Below are 21,801 nucleotides of genomic sequence, written 5' to 3' on the forward strand. Positions count from 1 at the left end.
TTGGATGCAGTCTTTTTTAGGTAATTTCTCAGTCTCTGAGCTTCTTCTTCCAAGATGGCTTTTGGATATATGAGGGAGTGATGGAGACCTGATGAGGTTCTTGGATGCTTATGCTGTCCTCCGAATCTTCAGGCTTCTGTGGCAATTTCTCTGGTCCATCTTATTGTTCCTAATTGCCTAGCATTTGAAGCAGCTGATTTTCTCCTGATTTCACTGCAAGATGAAGCCTGGTGGGGTTCCCTGGTGGGGTGCTTCTGCTGCACCTTTGGATTGTTTGCCTTTCTCCAATCTCTTTGGATCTGAAGGGATTACTTTTGGCTCTTTCTTCCTCTTATTGAATCCTGTCCTAAAGCCTAAATCAATAAACTGTAGGCCTGGTTGTCATAGGTAGAAAGAATCTCTTTGCTGAATATCAGAAGGCAATGGTAGGATTGTCTTGATGCTGTCACAATGTAAGATTATAATCTGAGACCATCAGCTTAATTCTTGTTATGTAAAAGAATTTGGAAAAAATCCTCTGGCCACAAAATAGATTTTTATGTGTACTTATGCAAAATCCCATTTTGAATGTCAGTTTCTTCACATCTCTTTTGTATCAATCCTAATCTCCCCTAGTTTGTATACTGTTGCCTCCTAACATATGTGTACATGTGTGCCTGTGCACACACACAGTACATATCAGGCTGAAGAATAAATTGGTGGAGAGGCTAAGGGGAAGTAAATATGGTGTATAGAAAGAAAAAAAAATACAAGCACGATGTTTTTTTTTTTTTTAAATTATAGTAGTTTTGATTTTATGAATTTGCTTTGCATGTTTTAACAACTTTAGCAAGATGTTAATAACCACCTAGTGTAGTTAGCAGGATTGCTTTCTGCTCCACTACCATTTCTTTCCCCTTTCCAGGACCTATCTGAACAGGTTACATTGTTTACAATTATTTTCCATATCCAGAGCCAACTCTGCATCACTTTCCTAATTTCTCTACCTTCAGCTTTCAAATGCTAGAGCACCTGTTTTACAGTTCTAAGTTCTTCTGGTCTCTACTTTCACCATCATTGTATTACCATCTTAGCTTCTTAATCCTGTTTTCATATATCCCACCTAAATCTAATTCTTCTTGCTCTTTTTTCTTCTTTTCCAGCCACTCAGTATCCTGTTTCATGCCAGAACCACCAACAATTAGTGGAATCAACCATCCTTTCTTACCTAGAATTTGTCAGAAGGTCTTACACCTGTTAAAATCAGAGCTTTTCGTATGACAGTGACCTTCTTGACACTATCACTAATGCAGGAAGAAGTTTTGGCAATATCTCCATCAAATGAGAGGGACATAACAGGAGAAGAAATACTTTTTGCCATTGAGAATACTAGGAAGTAGATTTGGGCGTCTCCTCTAGTGACAGAGATTATAGTCAGGAGAGTTCATGAGCCATGCATGCTTTCTTACCCTTGGAGTTCTTATTAAACTATAACATGGTAAATACATGTGGGAAGCTTTTAGTAACTAATTTTGGTAGCCAGTGGTCCTGGAACACACTTTGAATATAATATCTTAGGAAAACATGTTTATAAATTGACTTATAAACGTATTTTTGGGATATAACCTTGCTGTGAACTGAATTTTTTCCCCACAAATTCATATATTGAAGCCCTAATCTCTGATGCGATTTAATTTAATAAGGCTTTTAGAAGGTAATTAAGGTTAAATGAGGTCATACAGATGGGATCCTAATTGAATTGAATAGGAATGGTGGTCTTATGAGAAGAGGAAAAGAGAGGGATTTCTTTCCACGTGCACTCACTGAGGAAAGGCCATGTGAGGACATAGTGAGAAGGCAGACACCTGCAAGCCAGGATGAGAACTGAACCAGAATTTCAACCAGAAACCAAACTGGCTGACACCTTCTTGGATTTCTAGCCTCTTGAACTGGGAGAAATAAAATCCTGTTGTTTAAGCTGCTCAGTCTATAGTATTTTGTTACGGCAGCTGAGCTAAGACAACATCTGTTAATAAATTTAGAATTAAATAAGTTATCTGTTTATGAATAGATTATATGCAAAATCTTGACTATTATTACCATTTAGTTATAAACTATACATAAAACTGGTTGACGTATTTAAATAAATGTTTTTATGTTTAAGTGTAAGTAAATAAATGGATGATAAATTTCATAGATTCCTAAGGAGCACTTGTTTAGGGATAAGCCTGAATTTTGGGTATCCATAATGGATACTTGGCAAATCTCAGGTATCCATTCCATTGAGCATCTATGTGCCTACCATGTATCAATAATCATCTTTATGATAAAAATAACCCCCATATACTATCAATAATCATATCTTTATGATAAAAATAACTCCCATATACTGTAACTCTTAGCATCTCTTACATAGTAGGTACCTAACAAATGTTATCTGAATTAAAATAAGTATCTTGATTAGTAGAGGTTTATACACCAAAATTGATGACATAGACACAGAATATTACATCTATAAGAATACTTCCAGGAAACTAGAAAGATAAAAAGGTGCATTTTGGAATTATTTGTGGCTATCTAATGCCCCTCAGTATTATGATTAAAGAGGCATTGTTCCTATGTGTTGGAATATTTTTCTAATCAAGTGTAGGTTTATAGCTTTTTGGAAGGAAATTTTCTATTGATTGATTGATTTTTCTTTCTTTTTCTTTTTCATTTTTTTTTAAACTTTGAGTGTACTCCAAAGTCAAGTAAAAAGGGGTTTGGAATTATATATGGTTTTGACTCACCCAGTAGGTCTTTGGGATTTATTGATTTATGTTTCCTTACCTTCCCAATAATTTTAGATCTGATCAATGAAGACTTTCTGTGGCACCTGTAACTCTGTAATAGTTGAAAATTGGCTAAAAACTGCAACACAATGTAAATGTTGGTGTTCATTTTTCATCCTGAGCAACCATATTCCTCAAGGATATGTCTATATTAAGCTCAAATAAGTGCTTACATTGTTCAGTAAAATTAAAACTTAATTTGGAGGGCAGATGATTAGATTCCATTTTCCATTTGATGATTCCTTTATTTTTTAGCTGGTAGTATTAACCCGATGATGTTGACTATGACAGGGGCTTAATATTCTTAGAAGCTGAGGGTTATTTCAGGATTGTGGTAGAAAGATATGTGATGTTAATGTCAGGGTTCTGTATGAAGATCCTTAGGCCAGGTGAGTAGCCTCTCTAAGCCATAGTGTGCTCATTCAGTAAACACTTAAAAGGCCTCTACTTTGTATAAGGCATTATAAAATGGGTATAATAGTAACCGAAATCGTAGTAGCTAAGATTTGCTTATCACTTTTTCATCTAATCCTCACCAAAATCATATGCAGATGGGACTTTAAAAAGTTGCTGTGTCATTAGAAAGGGAACCAAGGCAGAGAGACATTCATTAATTAATTGCCCACCATGATTCAGGTTTTAGCAGTGAAGCTGTAACTTCACCCTGACAATTTGATTCAGAAACTTCTCTCTTCACCACTTTTTTGTTGTTGAAGAGATCTTAATTTTTTATTTATTTATGTATTTATTTTCTGTTCTCATTTATTATTTCTTCATTGCTCTTGACAGAATTTAAGTTGGTAAAATCTCATGAGAAAGTCACATTAAAATGCTTAGGAAATTGCGTAGTGCATTGTGAATATGTATAATTGTTATTTATTGTATTTGTTCCATGTCATTAGGCTTCTTAAACTTAATTCTTTAAAAAATTTTTTTATTTTGTGTGGGATTTCCCTTCTTTTACCCATTTGAATAAGTCTTGCTATTTGCATAGTCACAAATTTTTTATTACTTTTCCTACAGCTACATGTAATTTGTGTCATAAGTTTAGACTTCATACATTTGATTCTGCTTTTTTATATTAAGAAATATTTTATACATTAAAATATGTAACGTATGATCATCATAGACCACTATTATTATACTTTTCCTGTCCTTATTATATGTTATCTTACTGCATGCATGAAAAAGAGTTAAACAACATTTTATAAAGGTAAATCAAAAATATTGGTTTGTGCTCTGTTTTAGTAAGAATGTTCTCTTATATAAGCAACCATGTATTTTCATGGCCTAACCAATTTTAATAATACCAATCTACATTAAGACCAGCTGCTAAACTGTACTAAATGTTAGAAATTTTAAGCTTCTACTTTGAAAATCACATTGATCCTTGCAGCTGAATTTGGTGAATGTTTTTAAGTGTGAGGACCACACACTCCTTCCATTCAGTTGGAGAACCTGAACTGTGGTTGCTACTTCCTACTCCCTGACTGCTACTTCTACTTGCCCAATAATTGTCTTTGGCTCCCTGTAAACCTGCAGCCAGAAGGATATTTGAATTTTTCCCCTCTAGCACTTGCAAATCCGATTTTTATGTATAGCTAAGTGCTCTTAGCTTTTGCTCTATCTACTACTGGGGCCTGGTTTCTAGCAGGCCTGTAACTATGCCAGATCCAGCCTATGTAATACTGTTTGTAATGAGAAATCTAAACAGGGAATGGCAGTGAGGCATGGCAGGAATGTATTTCCATTGGAGAAGTCAGTATAGAGAAAAAGTATAAGCAAAGCCGTGTCCAGAAGGTCTTTTCAGCTGGCCGGGATGGAAGACTAATGTTATTGTACCTAGGCTGTTACCCTGCCAGCCCTTCCTCACAAATTTGCTTTCTTTCTCTCTTCCCTTCTCCCCCCCACCCCTTTCCTGTTTCATCTATTCGTTCTCCTTCTTGTTTTCCCTCTCTCTTTCTTGGGGCTGTGCTGACTGTTTGCTCAGGTGGACAGTGACACCATTTGGAATGAGCTGCACTCGTCCGGTGCTGCACGCATGGCTGTTGGCTGTGTCATCGAGCTGGCTTCCAAAGTGGCCTCAGGAGAGCTGAAGGTGAGGTCTGGGTTGCATTAAGTGTGGGAAATCCAGAGAAGAAGCTGAAACAGTGATGTTGTTTGGGAATTGTGGTTAGTGTGGTGTGCTAATAAAAGGAAAGGGGCGGAGGGAAGAGCGCAGGAAGATGGCCGCTAAGGTGTGATAATAACTCATCTGTAGGTAGATAGTAGGGGATTTTGCTCATAAGGCCTTCCTCTTCTTGTGGAAACTGTGGTCAGGGCACTCTGGTGTGTTTTTAAGAGTACAGAAATGGTGAGTAAAACTATGGTCCAGGTTAAAAATACCCAGTATATACATGTCTGTCATGTCCTCCTGGGATTCTCTTTTGAAGCAATTTAAAAAATATGATTACTGAATACTATGTATAAGCTCAGAATACCACCCAGAGAGAGGGGAAGGGAGGGGTGGGGGAGAAAGGTAAATACCAGACGGGAAGGATTGGGAGGAAGAAGGAAATTGTTGATTAGAAGTGTAATGATCCAGGGTATGTTTTTCCACGAAAGAACTTCAAAAATGATCTACGCTTTATTGTTCTTTTCTTTTTATGGTCTCTTCTTTTCTACATCATATGAAAAGAACAATGTCTAAACCCCAGCGTTTCCCAGTCTAAACAATTTATAAAAGCCAGAGACCTGACGGACGTTGACATTTTATTTGGTATTTTAACAGTGCTATTTAAAGGTATGCCATGTGCGTCTTGAATGCAGTTGCCCCTATAAACTTTGTTGGTGCTAACATGACTTTTTAATGCACTAGTTCACACACTTCATAAGGAAATCTGGGTGGTGTTTGATTTGGTATTTTTAGCAATTTTAAGGATGGGAAATTAATGTGAACAGCATAGGCACCACAAGTTTTGTTAATCTAAAGTAAAATCTAATTAGGATTTTGAATTTTGATTCAGTTACACCTGACTGTTCCACTTGTGGTTTAAAAAAAAAAAATTGCAGGGAAAGAAGGTACACTTTGCAATATACTGTCTTCCCAGAAGCCTTTAGTTTAACTCTTTAAGAAGTCAGAACCAATAGAAATATAATTTTGAAAAGGTGAGCTGTACTTTAAAAATATATATGCATGCCTTCTGTGTAGTTGACTTGTTCAACATCAGGACATTAACTGCTCATTTCAGGGGATTTATGGGGTCATTAATATGGTGCATACTACTCAGTCTTTACCTTTGGTAATGAACTACTGGAAAGAGGAAAGGAATCAGCCTTATGGAGAGGTTTTGGCTGTCTCCTGGTAGCATTTTGGCAATAATTCCTCCATTTTAAAATATCACTTGTAACACAATAAATTGGCGTTTTAAAAAAATGATGTTTGAAGGTCTTGTTTTCAAAAGAATTAAAAAATATATATAGCAGCTAAGCCACAGCATTATAATTTTTAAAAGGTAAGACTGGCACAGAGCTACTTAATAACAAAACGATTATGTTAGCATGCATAATTTCTAACTGTTGTGATTTTGTGGGAGTTTAGTCAATAATTCAGAAACAGTCTCAAGTAGAATACCCACATATTACACTCAAAATCATCTTTGTTACTAGCTTCACAGAATGCAGAATTGCCAAATGTATATATGAAGAGTTTTGAACAGAAGCCTAATTCTTTTTTTTAGGAGGTAGCTATTTAAAATAGCCAAACAAATTGTCAATAACATACAGCATGAACATGTTGACCACCAGCTGTATTAACATTGGTTATTTATGTTAAGAGCAAGAATTCATGCAAACTCTTTCCCCCTTGGTTGACAAATCAGCAGTATAGTTCAAAAGAGAGAGAAGAATAGAGAAAAAGCCAGCCTAAAAATCAAGAAATCTTGGTCCAAACTCTGCTACTTAAGTATGTCATTGATGGCAAATCACTTAACTTCTCTGGGCTTCAGTTTCTTATTCTGCAAAATCACCAGGGGATAATTTATAATGTTGAAGGTTGTACATGGTGCTGATATTCTGAGCTATTTGCAAATAAAATTAGATCTGATTCTCAATGTACATACTATGGCATACCAAATAGTAGATATTTTAAAGTTAATTTCAACTTATTTTCGTGAATATTTGATATACAGCAGCTGGTTTATCTTTCTGAGCCACTTGGTTGCAAATAGTTTGGGATGCCTATGGGAATGCCATATGGGAAAGGTACAGTGACAAATGATTTGAAGCCACAGTGAATAATACAGAGAACCATGTTTAAGGACTTCTGGCTAACCAGAAATGTCACTCAGTGTCTACCTGTCCCAGATTCCAGTATGACAGGGCTGGTACACTTGCTCGCCAGGACCATTAACACTAATGGCCTGAATGAAGTCATCACTTCATTCAGATCTACGAAGAAAACAGGGAAGCTTATTTGAGGACACTGGTAAGTTAGCCTCTGATAAGAGATGTAAAAAGAAAACAACTTCAGTGTTTCATTTTTGGTTTTCAGCATCTACATTTATTTCTTACATGTTACACCCCCATTGTCCTAGTAAATCAATGTAACTTCATGAGACAACATTGGCATATTATAATTCTGTATATTGTGACACTGCAGTAATTTTGCCTGGAAAACGGAGAATAATTAAGAGCTTTATTTCAAATAGGGTGGCCTGAATGGAGTGCTGACCTGCGAAGTGAGACATAGCTGGAGGTTTAAGTCACTGAAGTCATAGAGAGTGGGGACCTAGGAGATAAGTGTGTATGAGAAAGGGAAATGCTGAGGACAAATGTGATTACCTGGAATTTTTACTTCATACTGAACTTGATCACAGTACCCCTAACTGTTGACAGGTTCTGTCTGTTTTTCTCCTGAAGGTTCTGATGGCCTGAAGGAGTTAGAATAAACCAGGCAGAGGAAGTGGGTTTCATTTTAATGCTTAAATAGACCATGTGCAGCAAACTATGGCAGTAAATTGGTGTATTTACAAAGAAATGACATGCCTAGTGAAGTTCAGTGGAAATTATGGGGACTTTCAAGTTTTCTAGGCTTTTAACAATATATACATGTATATCTTCATGTATAACACACTCACACAAGTGGAAATTTCTGGAATCAATAGATGCGAAAACTGGCCATTTCTCAGAATCTAGTACTAAGGAACACAAATATTCTGAAAATGCTGAAATGTTAGGTGTATTGGAAACTGTAATTGTAAGAATACTTACCTTAAAATGGTTTTATTTTCTATGGGACATTTAAGAAATTATGTCTAGAAATAGATATAGCTCTAAGAGATGAGTATTTTTTCAAGTTACAAATAGTTCAATACTTGGTTTAAAAAAATGGTGTAAAATGTCGTGTTTTATACCTTAAGTATATACAAGTGTTGTCATTTATACCTCAGTAAGGCTGAAAAAGATAATTCAACACTTCCCAACTTTGAGAAGTTCCCAAAACTTCCCAAGTTTTACTCTAAGGGTTCATTTTGATGCTGTTTTAGCAATGCCATAATACCATCATAAAAATAAAAATTGCTTTAGTTTTTTGTGGAAATTTTTGCCCAAAAAACCCCCCACCTGATTATCTGAATGATGGTTGGATTGCTTTAATGTTTAAATGGATATTGTAATGTCTTGTTGCTAATAAGTCCTGTTATTCATTGAGTACCTACTTCTGGCTGGGCAGTTTACCTGTAATTTGTCTTAATTCTCACGATGGCCTTCAAAGAAAGTACCACCAAAGGATACCAGCTCAGAGACATCAGGTAAAGATCCTGTATACAGTTTAATAAATGGCAAAGGCTGTAAATCTCATAACCCTCTGTTCTTTTTCAGCTACTCTGTAAGGAATTTCCTATAGAAGTAGCACAAATATATAAGGGGGGAAAATAAAAGGTTGAAGCCATCTCTTTCAAATGGTCTAGATTCTCTTCTTATTACTATAAAATATTTGATACATACCAAAAGACAAGTTACACTAATAACTTACAGACTGTAATGATAAGCTATACACCTATGAGCCTTTCATCCAACTTAAGAAATAATACTTGGCTAACCCTATTAAAGTTCTCTTAATACTTACCTCTTTCTATCTGACTCTGAAATAATCATTAATCTCTTGTATTTTTAAAATTATTTCTTTTCCTTTCCTTGATAGTTTTTACCATATGTTGTGACCTTTGTAAAAATGGAATCTTATTATAAAATATATTATTCCTCAGATATCTTTCCCTTCACTTAAAGTCATGTTATGAGGATTTATTCATATGAATTTATATTGTTCTGAGTCATTCATTTTCATTGTGGAGAAGTATTCCCTTGTACATCATAATTTGTTTATTTTATTGGACGTTTTAATTTCTGGGTTTTTGTTCTTTTGAATAATATGCTACGGATAGTCTTTAACAGGCCTGCTATTTCACAGTGGCATTACTCAGAATAAAATGGCAAGCTCCTACACTAGAAACACATTAAATTTCAGTAAGTAATGTAAAGTCAAATTCCAGAGTTATTTGCCACAATGACATCAGCAAAAAATGGCAGTTTAAACCTCTGAAAATCTTTTCTCCATAAAATCGTTGACAAAACTGGCAGAATTTGTCAAGATAAATTTTTTAAGAACTCTGGAAATCAACCAAAAGTGTCCAGCAACTCAGGAAGCATGTGTTCAAAACAAAACCAGCTGAACCTTGGTAAGAACAGTGAGCTTTATGGTGGTTTAATTCACCCTATTCTCATCTTACCCTTTCCAGCTCCACAGTAGCCTTAACAAATAACAGCCTGCGTTTTTCAGTGAAAACCAGTAACTTGGCAGTCTCCAGAAGGGCCAGAATGGGCCTGGAGCTTCTTCAAAGCCTCATTCTCTGAGAATTTTCATTACTGGCCTGTCTGGTGCTTCTGTACCAGACCCTGGTTGGAAGACTGTCTTTATTTGAAAAATTAAAGGCAGTTGGTTAACTTCATGACTACCTGAAGTGGCAGATAACAGTGGAGAACCAAAAGCTTCTAAGGAAAAAATGGGAAATGAGATGTGCTAAGGGCTACAAAGAGCCCCATCAGATACCTAGGAATCCAGAAGGCCACATGAGTGATAGAGCTGTGTTTACATTCAGGAAAGACCTGAGACCAGCTCTCACCTCAGTCTGATTTTCAGACTCTGTTCAAAGAGGAAGTGAAGGCCAAGGTAGAATTGCCAACTGCCTGGCTGAATATTGAAAATGTGTTTTACACACACACACACGCACATGCACATGCATACACCCTTGAAAAAGTCTTGACACTATTGGTGCCAAGCATTTCAGAAACTTTCTGTCCAGTCATTTACAGACCACTAAATTAGCCAAGCAGAGACTTCTGTGCCACACTAAAGATAGAATACAGACTTTATAGAATTAGTTCAGGAAAGGCAATAAACAAAACAACAGTGACATATAATCTGTGTACATGTTGTTATTTTATACATAGTATAATTCTAATTCAATAAAGAAAATAAGTCTGGGGCACCTGGGTGGCTCAGTCAGTTAAGTGTCTGCTTTCAGCTCAGGTCATAATCCCACAGTCCTGGGATTGAGCCCCATGTTGGGCTTTGTGCTCAGTGGGAGCCTGCCTCTCCCTCTTTTTGCTGCTCCCCCACCCCCGCTTGTCCTCTCTCTCTCTCTCTAATAAATAAATAAAATCTTTAAAAAAAAGAAAAGAAAATCCCCCCCCAAAAAAAAACCACAGTGACAAGCCCTCGGGAAGGATGAAAATCTGATTTCCAGAATTGCCATATTATTGTTGAAAAATGCCTGGTTTTTAACATAAAATTTTGAGACATGCAAAGAAAGATTTGAATTTGTATGGATGAATAACAAACACCAGTAAGATTAAATGTGTAAATAAGTATAAATGCTTGTGTATTTGTATTTTTTGTTTTTAACTCTCTTTATCCTCTCAGATTTAAAAGACAACTGCATGAAACAATAACCATGAATCTGTGTTGGTGGACACACAGTGTATAAAGATGTAATTTGTATGATAATACCAGCCCAAAGGAGAGCATGAGAAATGGAGTTACAAAACAAACTTCCTTTAAAAAAATTTTTATTTATTTGAGAGAGAGAGAGAGAGAGAGAGAATGAGAGCTGGGGCAGGGGGAGAGGGAGAGAAGCAGACTCCCTGATGAGTGCAGAGCCTGATGTGTGGCTTGATCTCAGGACCCTGAGATCATGACCTGAGCCAAAATCAAGAGTTGGATGCTTAATCAGCTGAACTATCCGGGCTCCCCAAAACAATGTTTTTTGATACTGGTGAAATTTGGCTCATGTCCAAACTAGATTGTTAAATGTTAATTATAGGCCGCTAGGCAACCAGTGAGAAAACAACTCAAAAAATATATTAAAGATTATAAAAGAAAATGTGTAAGAATAGCAAAACTGTACACTATAGAGTATTTAACTTAAAAGAAGCAGTAATAGAGGAAACGAAAAACAAAAAAAAAGATAACACATAGAAAACAAATACCAAAGTCATTGTGCTAATTTCAGACCCTACCACTGCTCTCACTCTTGTCTGTGTTTGACATTTTTAGATTTTTAAATGTTTGCCAATCTTGTGGGTATGAAGTGTTACCTTATAGTTGTTTGGGTATAGATACAGACAAGTTAATACTGTTATATCCTTCTTAGACCTTTTATTAATAATTTAACAATTATCTCAAGTAAGGTTTTTTGTTCTCAGTTATACTTGTACAATATTAATATAACATTACTTCCTTTTTCCCCCTAGCATTTGCTTTGTTCATCATTTATCCCTTTACTTATAAATTTTCTCTTTTTTATATGTACTTGGTCTGTTTCCTATAAATAGCTCATCACTGGATTTTGTTTCGTAATCTGATTGTATATTTTAACTAAGAAACTCAATTAGTCTTTACTTAACATCAGTAGTAGTATAAGCAAATGCATTTTTTCATTGTATTTCATTTTTCTCTTTGCCCTATTATTCGTGTGTTGTGTATTCCCTGGCCTTTCACCCCTTGCTTTGTTTTCAGTTAAATTTTTTTTTCTCATTCTGTATAACCTCTAGTTTTTTTTTTTTAATACACACATTATTTTCTTTTAAATTTTAACCTGCTTAATAAAGCCTGAACTTAATTATTCTCTCCATGCCCCTTAGTAACAGTACAAGTACTTTAGAATGCTTAAAGGCAATTATCCTGTCCTAACTATATATGCTATTATAGTTCAGTATTTTAGCTTTTTAAAAAAAATCAATAATGAGACATTATACTGTTTGAAACCATTAGTGTTTCTTTATACTTGACCACATAGTTACCATTTTTTCTTTTCGCCATTTTTCTTTGTATCTGAAACCTCTATTCTGTAGTTGTTTTCTTTATTCTAACACATTTTTTTAGTATTTTCTTTAGTGATGATTTCTCACTTTTTGTTTATCTGTAATATCTGTCTGCCCTTGTTCTTGAAAGGTATTTCAGGGTTAACCATTTCTCTCAGTACTTTGAAGATTCTCCATGCTTTTCCTGTTTCCAGTTTTGATATGGAAAGTATCAATTGCCAGTCAGTTGCAGTTCTTTATAGCTATTGTGTCTTTTTCTCTCTGGTTGTTTATAATGTCTTCTTTTTGGCTTTGATATTCTGTATTTTGCTTACCATGGATCTAGTAGTAGATTTTGCTGACTCAAATTGTTAAAAATATATATTAGCAAAACTGAAATATAATGCAACTCCATGATGATACTTTGTGATAAGTCAGCTTCATCAAACTGAAAGTTGCTGATTTTAATTACTAATTTATCAAATAAATATGTTCTAAGCACCTATTATGTGCTAAGAACTACTATAAATACTGAAAATACCAAGACAGTGAGATCTGAGCTGAATAAAATAGGAAAGAATCATGTAGAAATTTGGGGAAAGAATATTCTGTACAAAGAAAGCAAGTATAGAATCTCTCTTGTCAGGTAGAGTAAATAAGTTTTAACTTGTTTATGGAACTGTGAGAAAACCCATGTTTCTGGATCTGAGTTATCTGCAGAGGTCCTTGCAGGAGATGATGTTAGAGAGATAGTCATAGGCAAAATAATAGTATGTACCCACATATATATTATATAGCATACATATATATCTGTATATATAGTAGCATAAAAACTAGAAGTATGTTTCTGACAGGCTTCAGGATAAGGACAGGGACATTAAATACTGATCATAGATAAGGAAAGCTGCATTGCCACTTCAGTTTGCTACCAGTTTGGGCTTTTTTTTTTTTTTTAAGATTTTATTCATTTATTTGACACAGAGAGATAGAGATCAAAAGTAGGCAGAGAGGCAGGCGGAGAGAGAGGGGGAAGCAGGCTCCCTGCTGAGCAGTGAACCTGATGGGGGGCTCGATCCCAGGACCCTAAGATCATGACCTGAGCAGAAGGCAGAGGCTTAACACATGAGCCACCGTGGTGCCCCCAGTTTGGCCTTCCTTAAAATACATACTCTCCATCCTGAAATCATACAACAAATAAAGTATAGAATGCAATAATTGTGTTGTCTCCAATTTTGTCCAAGGTCCCAAGCTGAGGACAATGGTTATTAATTACATATGCTAGAAAGACTTAAATGAATTTATTAAAATATAGTCAAATAGACCTACAGTTAGTTTATATAACAAAGAACTAGATAACAGAGATATGATTAATGGAAAATTCTTTGAAAGGACTGTAAGTGAAGCACCTGGTGACCAGTTGGTTAAGTGTCTGACTCTTGATTTTGGCTCAGGTCATAATCTCAGGATTGTGAGATTGAACCGCAAGTGGGGTTCTGCACTCAGCACAGAATCTGCTTGAGATTCTCTATTCCTCTGTCTCTGCCCCTTCCCCTGCTCATGCTCTGAATAAATAAGTAAGTAAGTAAGTAAGTAAATACAACCTTAAAAAAATAAACAAAAGGCCTGTAAGTATTTTGACTCCTCTGCTCTGTTCCCTTCCTGGGCTTCCCTCAGCTTAAGCTGAATCTGTAAGAGATGGGGAAGGAGTCAAAGGAAATCCAAATCTACAAATGGAAGAAATGGCTTTAGAGTCCTTAGCTTGATGCATGCTGAATTACAGAAATTTTTAGGATCACTCTACACTACCACCAGAGTAGGGAATGAAGAAATTCCTTAGAGAGCCTAACATAGGTATCAGGAGTTTGGAAGCTGGATAAGGATAGAAGAAGCCTAAGTTTTGTCTCCTGGAGAATGCAAAGTGGAGAGCTGGTTGAAACTGCCATGCAGACAGATTGAAGAAAAAGGGGTCAGCTGTGATACTTGGCACTGTTGGTGGGGCAAGGGTTTTTTTTTCTGCTTGTGGGGCAGTGGACACTTTGGATGGAAGCCAAATTTGAATCATTTTGCAAGGATCATACCAAAGAGGTCTACCTTCCAGGGCCAGTCTCCACCTCCTTCACTACCTTGCCCAGTAGAATAAGACTGGAAATGGGAGGAGGAGCTGATGAGGCTTAGAAGGTCAGCCAACGAGTACATTGCCTCCATTAGTGAACCTTGAAGAGTGGAGGTCACTGACAGTAACTCTAAGGAACCTGTGAATGCTCCCAATGAAAGAAGGACAAGAATTTGGATTCTTGCCATGACAGAGGGCTTTTGAAGAACCAGAAGAGATCTCCAAATTGCTCTGCTGATTCACAGCCTTTATCCTTTTTATTCTCCCACTCTCTAGAGCTGGAGGATCCATAAGCTAGGCATGAAAGGAAAACAAGTAAACTACAAATTATATAGCCTCCTCCTTCAGTATACTCTGAATCTACGACTGGTCCCTGATTCTGTGGGTCAACAGGTCAGTGGAGGATAGCTTTATATTAGATGTGACATTAGAGAGTTTAATTAGACTAAGCTGGACTTTTTAATATCTAAAAAGATGAAATGGTTTCTATAGCTAAAAAGCTGTGAACTATATCAGACAAAGACTGAAGAAAGGTTAGTACTGGGACAAAAATAATGCTGTTACCTTTGTATAATTTAGCCCATTTAATATACCAGAGTGTTAACTCCTATTACTGTTTTGTTTTGTTTTGAGATTTTATTTATTTGACAGGGAGGGAGAGCACAAGTAGGCAGAGCAACAGGGAGAGGGAGAAGCAGACTCTCCAATGGGCAGGGAGCCCAACACGGGGCTTGATTCCAGGACTCTGGGATCATGACCAGAGCCAAAGGCAGCCACTTAACCGACTAAGCCACCTGGTGCCCCAGTTCCTATTATTACTATAACAAATTACCACAGATTTAGTGGCTTAAATCAAGACACATTTATTATTTTCAGCTCTAAAGGTCAGAAAAAGTATACAGGTCACACTGCAGCCCTGTTGACACCTTGATTTTAGCCCAATAAGATATGTACAGTTACTTTGCTTAAACAGATACTGGCAGAATTCATTCCCATGTGGTTGTAGCAGTAAGGTCTCTATTTTCTGGCTAGCTGTCAGCTGGGCGCTGTCTTTAGCTCCTAGAGGCCTCTCTCTATTCTTTGCACCTAGCCCCTACATAGAACTCTTCTCTATCATTGCATCTCTCTCTGACCACAGGTGGGAAAGGGTCTCACCTTTTAAGAATGCATATGATTTGCATGGGACCACCTGTATAATGCTGGGTGCCTTTTCCATGTCAAGGTCTTTGACGGTAATCTTATCTGCAGTGTTTTTGTCATTTTAAGGTAGCAGTCAAAGATTCTGGGGATTAGGACATGAACATCGTTTGGGGAACTTCTGCTTACCACAAACAGCAATTAAAAACTCAGATTCCTTCTTTAATATTCCCACTGTATATGATTATGAACTGTCTAGTAATCATTGACATTTAAAAAAATATGATTTATTCTTTAATCAAGATATAATGTATATTGAATAGAATGTACAGATTTTCAAGGGTATGATACATATATACCTTGTTTCCACCACAAATTGTAAAATTAATCAGAAAGTTTCATATGCCTTGGTAGTTGGTCTCGAGTATAGACAAACACTGATCGTGGTTAGTCTCATAGCTACCTAATTTTTCCTGTTGTGAGCTTTGTATATAAGGCAGTATACTGTATGTAGACTTTTCTGTGTGGTTTATTTCACATAAATATTTTTTTATTTGTAATTCTTTTAATTTTTATTTTTTAAATTTCTTTTCAGTGTTCCAGAATTCATTGTTTATGTGCCACACCCAGTGCTCCATGCAATATGTGCTGTCCATAATACCCACCAACAGGCTCACCCAACCTCCCCCCGCCTCGCCTCTTCAGATTGTTTTTCAGAGTCCATAGGCTCTCATGGTTCGTCTCCCCCTCCTAATTCTCCCAGCTCCCTTCTCCTGTCCCTCTCTCAATGTCTCCTATGTTATTTCTTATCACATATATAATGTTTTTGAGGTACATCTGTGTTATTCCATATATCATTTAGTTTGTTAACCTTTATTGCTGAGTAATATTCCATTTTACGAATATAATGCAATTTGTTAATTCATTTCTGTTCTGGACTACTATGAATAAAGTTGTTGTAAAGATACTTTTCCAAGTCTGTTTCTGGATATATCTTTTTATTTCTCATGGGTAAACGCCTAGAAGAGAAATAATTGGATTGTAGATTAAATGTTTGCATAGCTTTATGAGAAAAGGACAAATTATTCTCCAAAGTAATTACTATTTTATCTATAGAATTTATAATTTTGTCGCCTCTTATTCCTGAGAGTGATGATTTGCATTTCCTTTTTTCCTGATCATCCTAGCTGGAAATTTATCAATTTTATTGATCTTCTCAAAGAACCAGCCTTTGTTTTAATTAATATTCTTTTTTGTTTTGTTTTCTCTTTCATTGATTTCATTGTTACTATTTTCTTTTATTCTACTTACATTGGGTTTCATTTGCTCTTCATTTTTGTTTTAGTTTTGTTTGTTTGTTTTAGTTTTTTAAGGGGGAAAAAGCTGAGGTCATAGACTTGAGACTGTTGACCTTAAAAATACAAAAGAGCCAGTTATTTTACCAGCATAATTCATTTATTAAGGATTAGCAGAGGAATTGCAATTTGGGACAGTGAAACTGTGGCAGACCAGGAGCAAATCTAGAGAAGAGAGGAGGGGGGTTTGCTTTTATAGGGAAAAGAAGGAAGCTGGGAGGGGCTTTTTGCTGTGTTCTCATTGGCTGGGCTGTTACAGATCCAGGAGAAATTCTTCCTTCCTCTTACGGGGATATGTAAAATAAGCTTCTTCCAATTTTGGAGTGTGAGGTATGCTTCCTGGGACTAGTGGTAGTGTGTGAGACCTCCCCCCCCCCCCACTTTCAGGGCTTCCCAAATCCATTTTAAGTGAGATTTCTTTTACTTATTTTCACAAGATTTTCTCCCCCCCCCCCATATGGACAGTTAGTGCTATAAATTTCTTTCTTCTTGTTTTTAATAAAAATTCTATACATTTAAGGTGAACACAAGGACTTGATATACATAGTGAAATTTTTGCTACAAACTAATTAATATGGCCATTTCCTCAAATAATTACCCATTTCCTCCTATTTTATTCAAGTACAATTAGCATACAATATTGTAATTAGTTTCACATGTACAGCATATTGATTCAATAATTTTGTATATTACTCATTGGTATTTTTCTTCTGACACTGAAGCACATTATTACATTATTGACTGTATTCCCTATGCTGTACTTTTCATTTCTATGACTTACTTATTTTATAACTGGAAGTTTGTACTCCTTTATCTTGTTTACCTACCCCTCTACCAGTGTTTTCTGTATTTAAGAGCTTATTTTTTGTTTGTTGGTTGATTTCTTTATCTTTAAGATTTCATACATAAGTAAAATTATATGGTATTTGACTTTCTCTGTCTGACTTATTTCACTTAGCATTATACCCTCTAGGTCTATTCATATTATCACAAATAGTGAGATCTCATTCATTTTGATGGCTGAATAATATTTCATTATATCTGTATTCCACATCTTGTTTATTATTTCATCTATCAGTGGTCATTTGGGTCGCTTCCATAGCTTGGCTATTGTAAAACAATGCTATAGTAATCACAGATGTGCATATGTCTTTTCAAATTCATGTTTTTTGTTTTCTTTGGGTAAATATCCAGTAGTAGAATTACTGGGTCATATGATTTTTTAAAAATTTTTTTGAGGAACCTCTCTACTAATTTCCACAGTAGCTGTACCAATTTACATTCCCACCAGCAAACCAAAAAAAAAAAAGCATTGCTTTTTCTCAAAATCCTCACTCACACTTGTTATTTCATTTTGATTCTAGCTATTTTGACAGGTATAAGGTGATATCTCACTGTGCTTTTGATACACATTTCCCTCATGATTCTTGATGTTGACCATCTTTTCATGTGTCTGTTGGCTATATGTATGTCTTCTTTGGAAACATATCTAATCAAGTCTTCTGCCTGTTTTTGATTGGGTTATTTGGTTTTGGGGTATTGAGTTATGTAAGTTCTTTATATATTTTGGATCTTGACTGTGCAAAAGCTTTTCACTTTGGTGTGGTCTCAGTAGTTTATTTTTTGCTTTTGTTTCCCTTGCACAAGGAGACATTTAGAAAAATTTAGAAAAATGTTGCTAAGGCTGATGTCAGAGAAATTACTGCCTATGTTATCTTCTAGGAATTCTGTGATTTCATGTCTCATATTTAGGTCTTCAATCCATTTTGAATTGGTTTTTGTGCATGGTGTAAGAAAGTAGTTCGGTTTCATCCTTTTGCATATAGCTTTTCTGGTTTTCCCAGCACCACTTATTGAAGGGACTGTCCTTTCCTCATTGTATATTCCTGTCTCCTTTGCAGTAGATTAATTGGCCATTTAAGCATGAGTTTTTATTTCTTGGCTCTTTTTTCTGTTCTTTTGATCCACGTGTCTACTTTTGTGCCAGTTCCATACTGTTTCGATTACTACAACTTTGTATTATATCTTGAAATCTGGGATTGTGACTCCTCCAGGTTTGTTCTTTTCTCAAGTTTTCTTTGGCTATTCAGAGTCTTTTATGGTTCTGTTTAAATTTTAGTATTACTTGTTCTAGTTCTGTAAAAAAACACTGCTTGTACTTTGATACTGCATTGAATCTGGAGATTGCTTTGGGTAATATAGACATCTCAACAATATTAATTCTTACATTTCATAATTATATAATATACTTTCATTGGTGTCCTCCTTAGTTCCTTTCCTCAATGTTTTATTGTTTTCAGAGTATAGGTCTCTTTTACTTCCTTGGTAAAGTTTATTGATGGGCATATTATTCTTTTTGGTGAAATAATAAATGGGGTTGTTTTTTCTATTTCTTTCTACTTTATTATTAGTATAGAAAAATGCAACAGATTCCTCTATATTAATTTTGTATCCTGAAACTTCACTGAATTCATTTATTAGTTCTAATGAATTTTTGGTAGAGTCTAAGGTTACTTTTCTTCTTTTTTTTGAAATAACTATATCATGTCATCTGCAAATAGTGAAGGTTTTACTTCTTCCTCATCATTTTGGATGCCTTTTCTTTCTTTCTCTTGGATGATTGCTGTGGCTAGGAATTTTAGTATTCTGTTGAATGAAAGTTGTGAGAGTGGACATTTTTGTCTTGTTCCTAATCTTAGAGGAAAAGCTCTCCAGTTTTCACCATTGAGTATGGTGTTAGTTATGGGTTTGTCATATATGACCTTTATTATGTTGCAGTATGTTCCCTCTAACCTACTCTTTTGAGAGTTTTTATCATGAATAAATATCCTATTTTGTCACATGCTTTTTCTGCACCTCTTGAGATGATCATAAGACTTTTATCCTTCCTCTTTTTAATTTGATATATCACATTGATTGGTTTGCAAATATTGAACCACTCTTGCATCCCTGGAAAAATCCTACTTGATTGTTGTGATTTTTTTAATTGTTATTAATCAGTTTCTTCATATTTTATTGAGGATTTTTACATCTATTGCTCATCAGAGATATTGGCTTATAGTTTTCTTTTTTTGTAGTGACTTTGTTTAGTTTTTATATCTGGATAATACAGGCCCCATAGAATGAATTTGGAAGTTTTTCTTCCTGTTCCATTTTTTGGAATAGTTTGAGAAGAAAAGGTATTCACTCTTATTTAAATGTTTTGTAGAATTCATCTGTGAGGCATCTGCTCCCGAACTTTCGTTTGTTGGGAAGTTTTTGATTACTGATTCATTGTCATTACTAGTAATTCATCTGCTCAGACCCTTTTTTTTTCTTATGGGGAGAGGACCCGAAATGTATTTTCTAAGAGTATTACTTAGTGTCTAATTGGGGATTTTGTGTGTATCTTTCTCTAATTGATATGGAATTCAGTTCTGTCAGAGTCAGAAAAAATAGGCTCTGTGTGACTTGAAGCATTTTATACTTACTGAGATTTATTTACTGTGATTCTCTTTATCTCCTCTTACCTTTAGTATTATTTTATCAGATATTTTACTTTTACAAATAGTATAGATCTTCATAACAAATTACCATTTCTATTGCTTCAGTAGTTGAAAAATTTTTAAAGTGTTTGTTTCTGTGTGTGTGTGTGTCAGAGAGAATCAGTTGGGTATACATATGTAATATAAAGATAATTTATAAAATATCTTTTATATTTGCCTGCCTATTTAATCTTTCTGGTGCTCTGTATTCATGTGGGCAGATGCAGACTTCCATCTGGTATCATTTCCTTTCAGTCTAAAGAATTTCCTTCAACATTCCTTGTATTACAATTGTACTGACAACAGATTCATCTTCTGTTTATAAGAAAGTATTTTTCTTTTCCTTTAATCCTTGAATGATATTTTCATTTGATAAAAAATTTTGTTAATTATTATTTTACACTTTAAAGATATCCTTCCAGTGTTATTTTTTCCTTTTTTTTAATTGATGATGAGAAATCAGCTCTCACTTTGGTGATTAACCTGTTTAATGACTTAATGCATCTTTTTTTTTCCTCTCCGGCTTCAAGACTTTTTATTTTTCTCTTTTTTAGTAGTTTTGTGATTAGGTATGGTTTTCTCTGTTTTTATCTTGCTTGAATTCATTGAGTGTATTGTGTCAATAGCTTGCAATTTTTTATAAAATTTGGAGAGCTTTTAAGTAATATTTCTTAAAATACTTTATTTACCACATTTTCTATATCCTCTGATTCTTAGAGTCCAATTATATGTCTATTTTATCATTTCACACTGTCCCACTGGTCTTAGAGTGTGTGCTGATCTTTTTCTTTTTTTTTTTTTTTTAAAGATTTTATTTATTTATTTGACAGAGAGAAATCACAAGTAGATGGAGAGGCAGGCAGAGAGAGAGAGGGAAGCAGGCTCCCTGCCAAACAGAGAGCCCGATTCGGGACTCGATCCCAGGACCCTGAGATCATGACCTGAGCCGAAGGCAGCGGCTTAAGCCACTGAGCCACCCAGGCACCCCTGATCTTGTTTAGTCTTTTTCTCCTTTATTTACACCTATTTGGATAATTTCTCTTGACCTGTTTTCAAGTTTGTTGTTTTTGTCTTCTCTTGTGTCCAACCTGCCGTTAATCCCATTAAAATGATTTTTCATTTCACACAGTTTATTATTCTCTTTTAAGATTTCCTTTTTGTACTCTTTTACAGCTTCCAGATATCTTTTGAAATTCTCCCCTTCACCATTGTATTTCTCTCCATGATCTTTTCCTGTAGGTTCTTTAACCTATTATAATTATTTTAAACTCTTTATTTGAAAATTCTAATATCTGAGGCCCTTGTGGGTATATTTCTATTACCTTATTTTTTACTTGATTAAGAGTTTTAATATTGCTTCTTTGCGTGTCTTGTGATATTTGATTATATAGTAGACATTGTGTTTCAGAAATCAGTGGAGACTAGAAAGGGCTTGTTTTCTGTAGGATTTAATTCTTTTAAAATCTTTGTGTCCAAAGCTCTTCAGTGATTTAAAGAAGAATATGCTTTATGGGACACCTGGG

The 21,801-nt window shown here is 35.3% G+C and overlaps 1 protein-coding gene across 15 annotated transcripts in view; it reads left to right on the forward strand.

The window, feature by feature from the left end:
* The window catches only part of HDAC9 (histone deacetylase 9), an 872,408-nt gene that overhangs the window by 618,429 nt on the left and 232,178 nt on the right, over positions 1 to 21,801 (forward strand). For all 15 annotated transcript variants that reach the window (XM_044246154.1, XM_044246156.1, XM_044246162.1 and 12 more), the window contains one exon: positions 4,801 to 4,908. In XM_044246154.1, coding sequence (XP_044102089.1) covers positions 4,801 to 4,908 — 108 coding nt within the window. The remainder of the gene's footprint in view (positions 1 to 4,800; positions 4,909 to 21,801) is intronic.

The sequence above is a fragment of the Neovison vison genome, chromosome 4 (assembly GCF_020171115.1).
Source record: "Neovison vison isolate M4711 chromosome 4, ASM_NN_V1, whole genome shotgun sequence".
Taxonomy (NCBI): Eukaryota; Metazoa; Chordata; class Mammalia; order Carnivora; family Mustelidae; genus Neogale; species Neogale vison.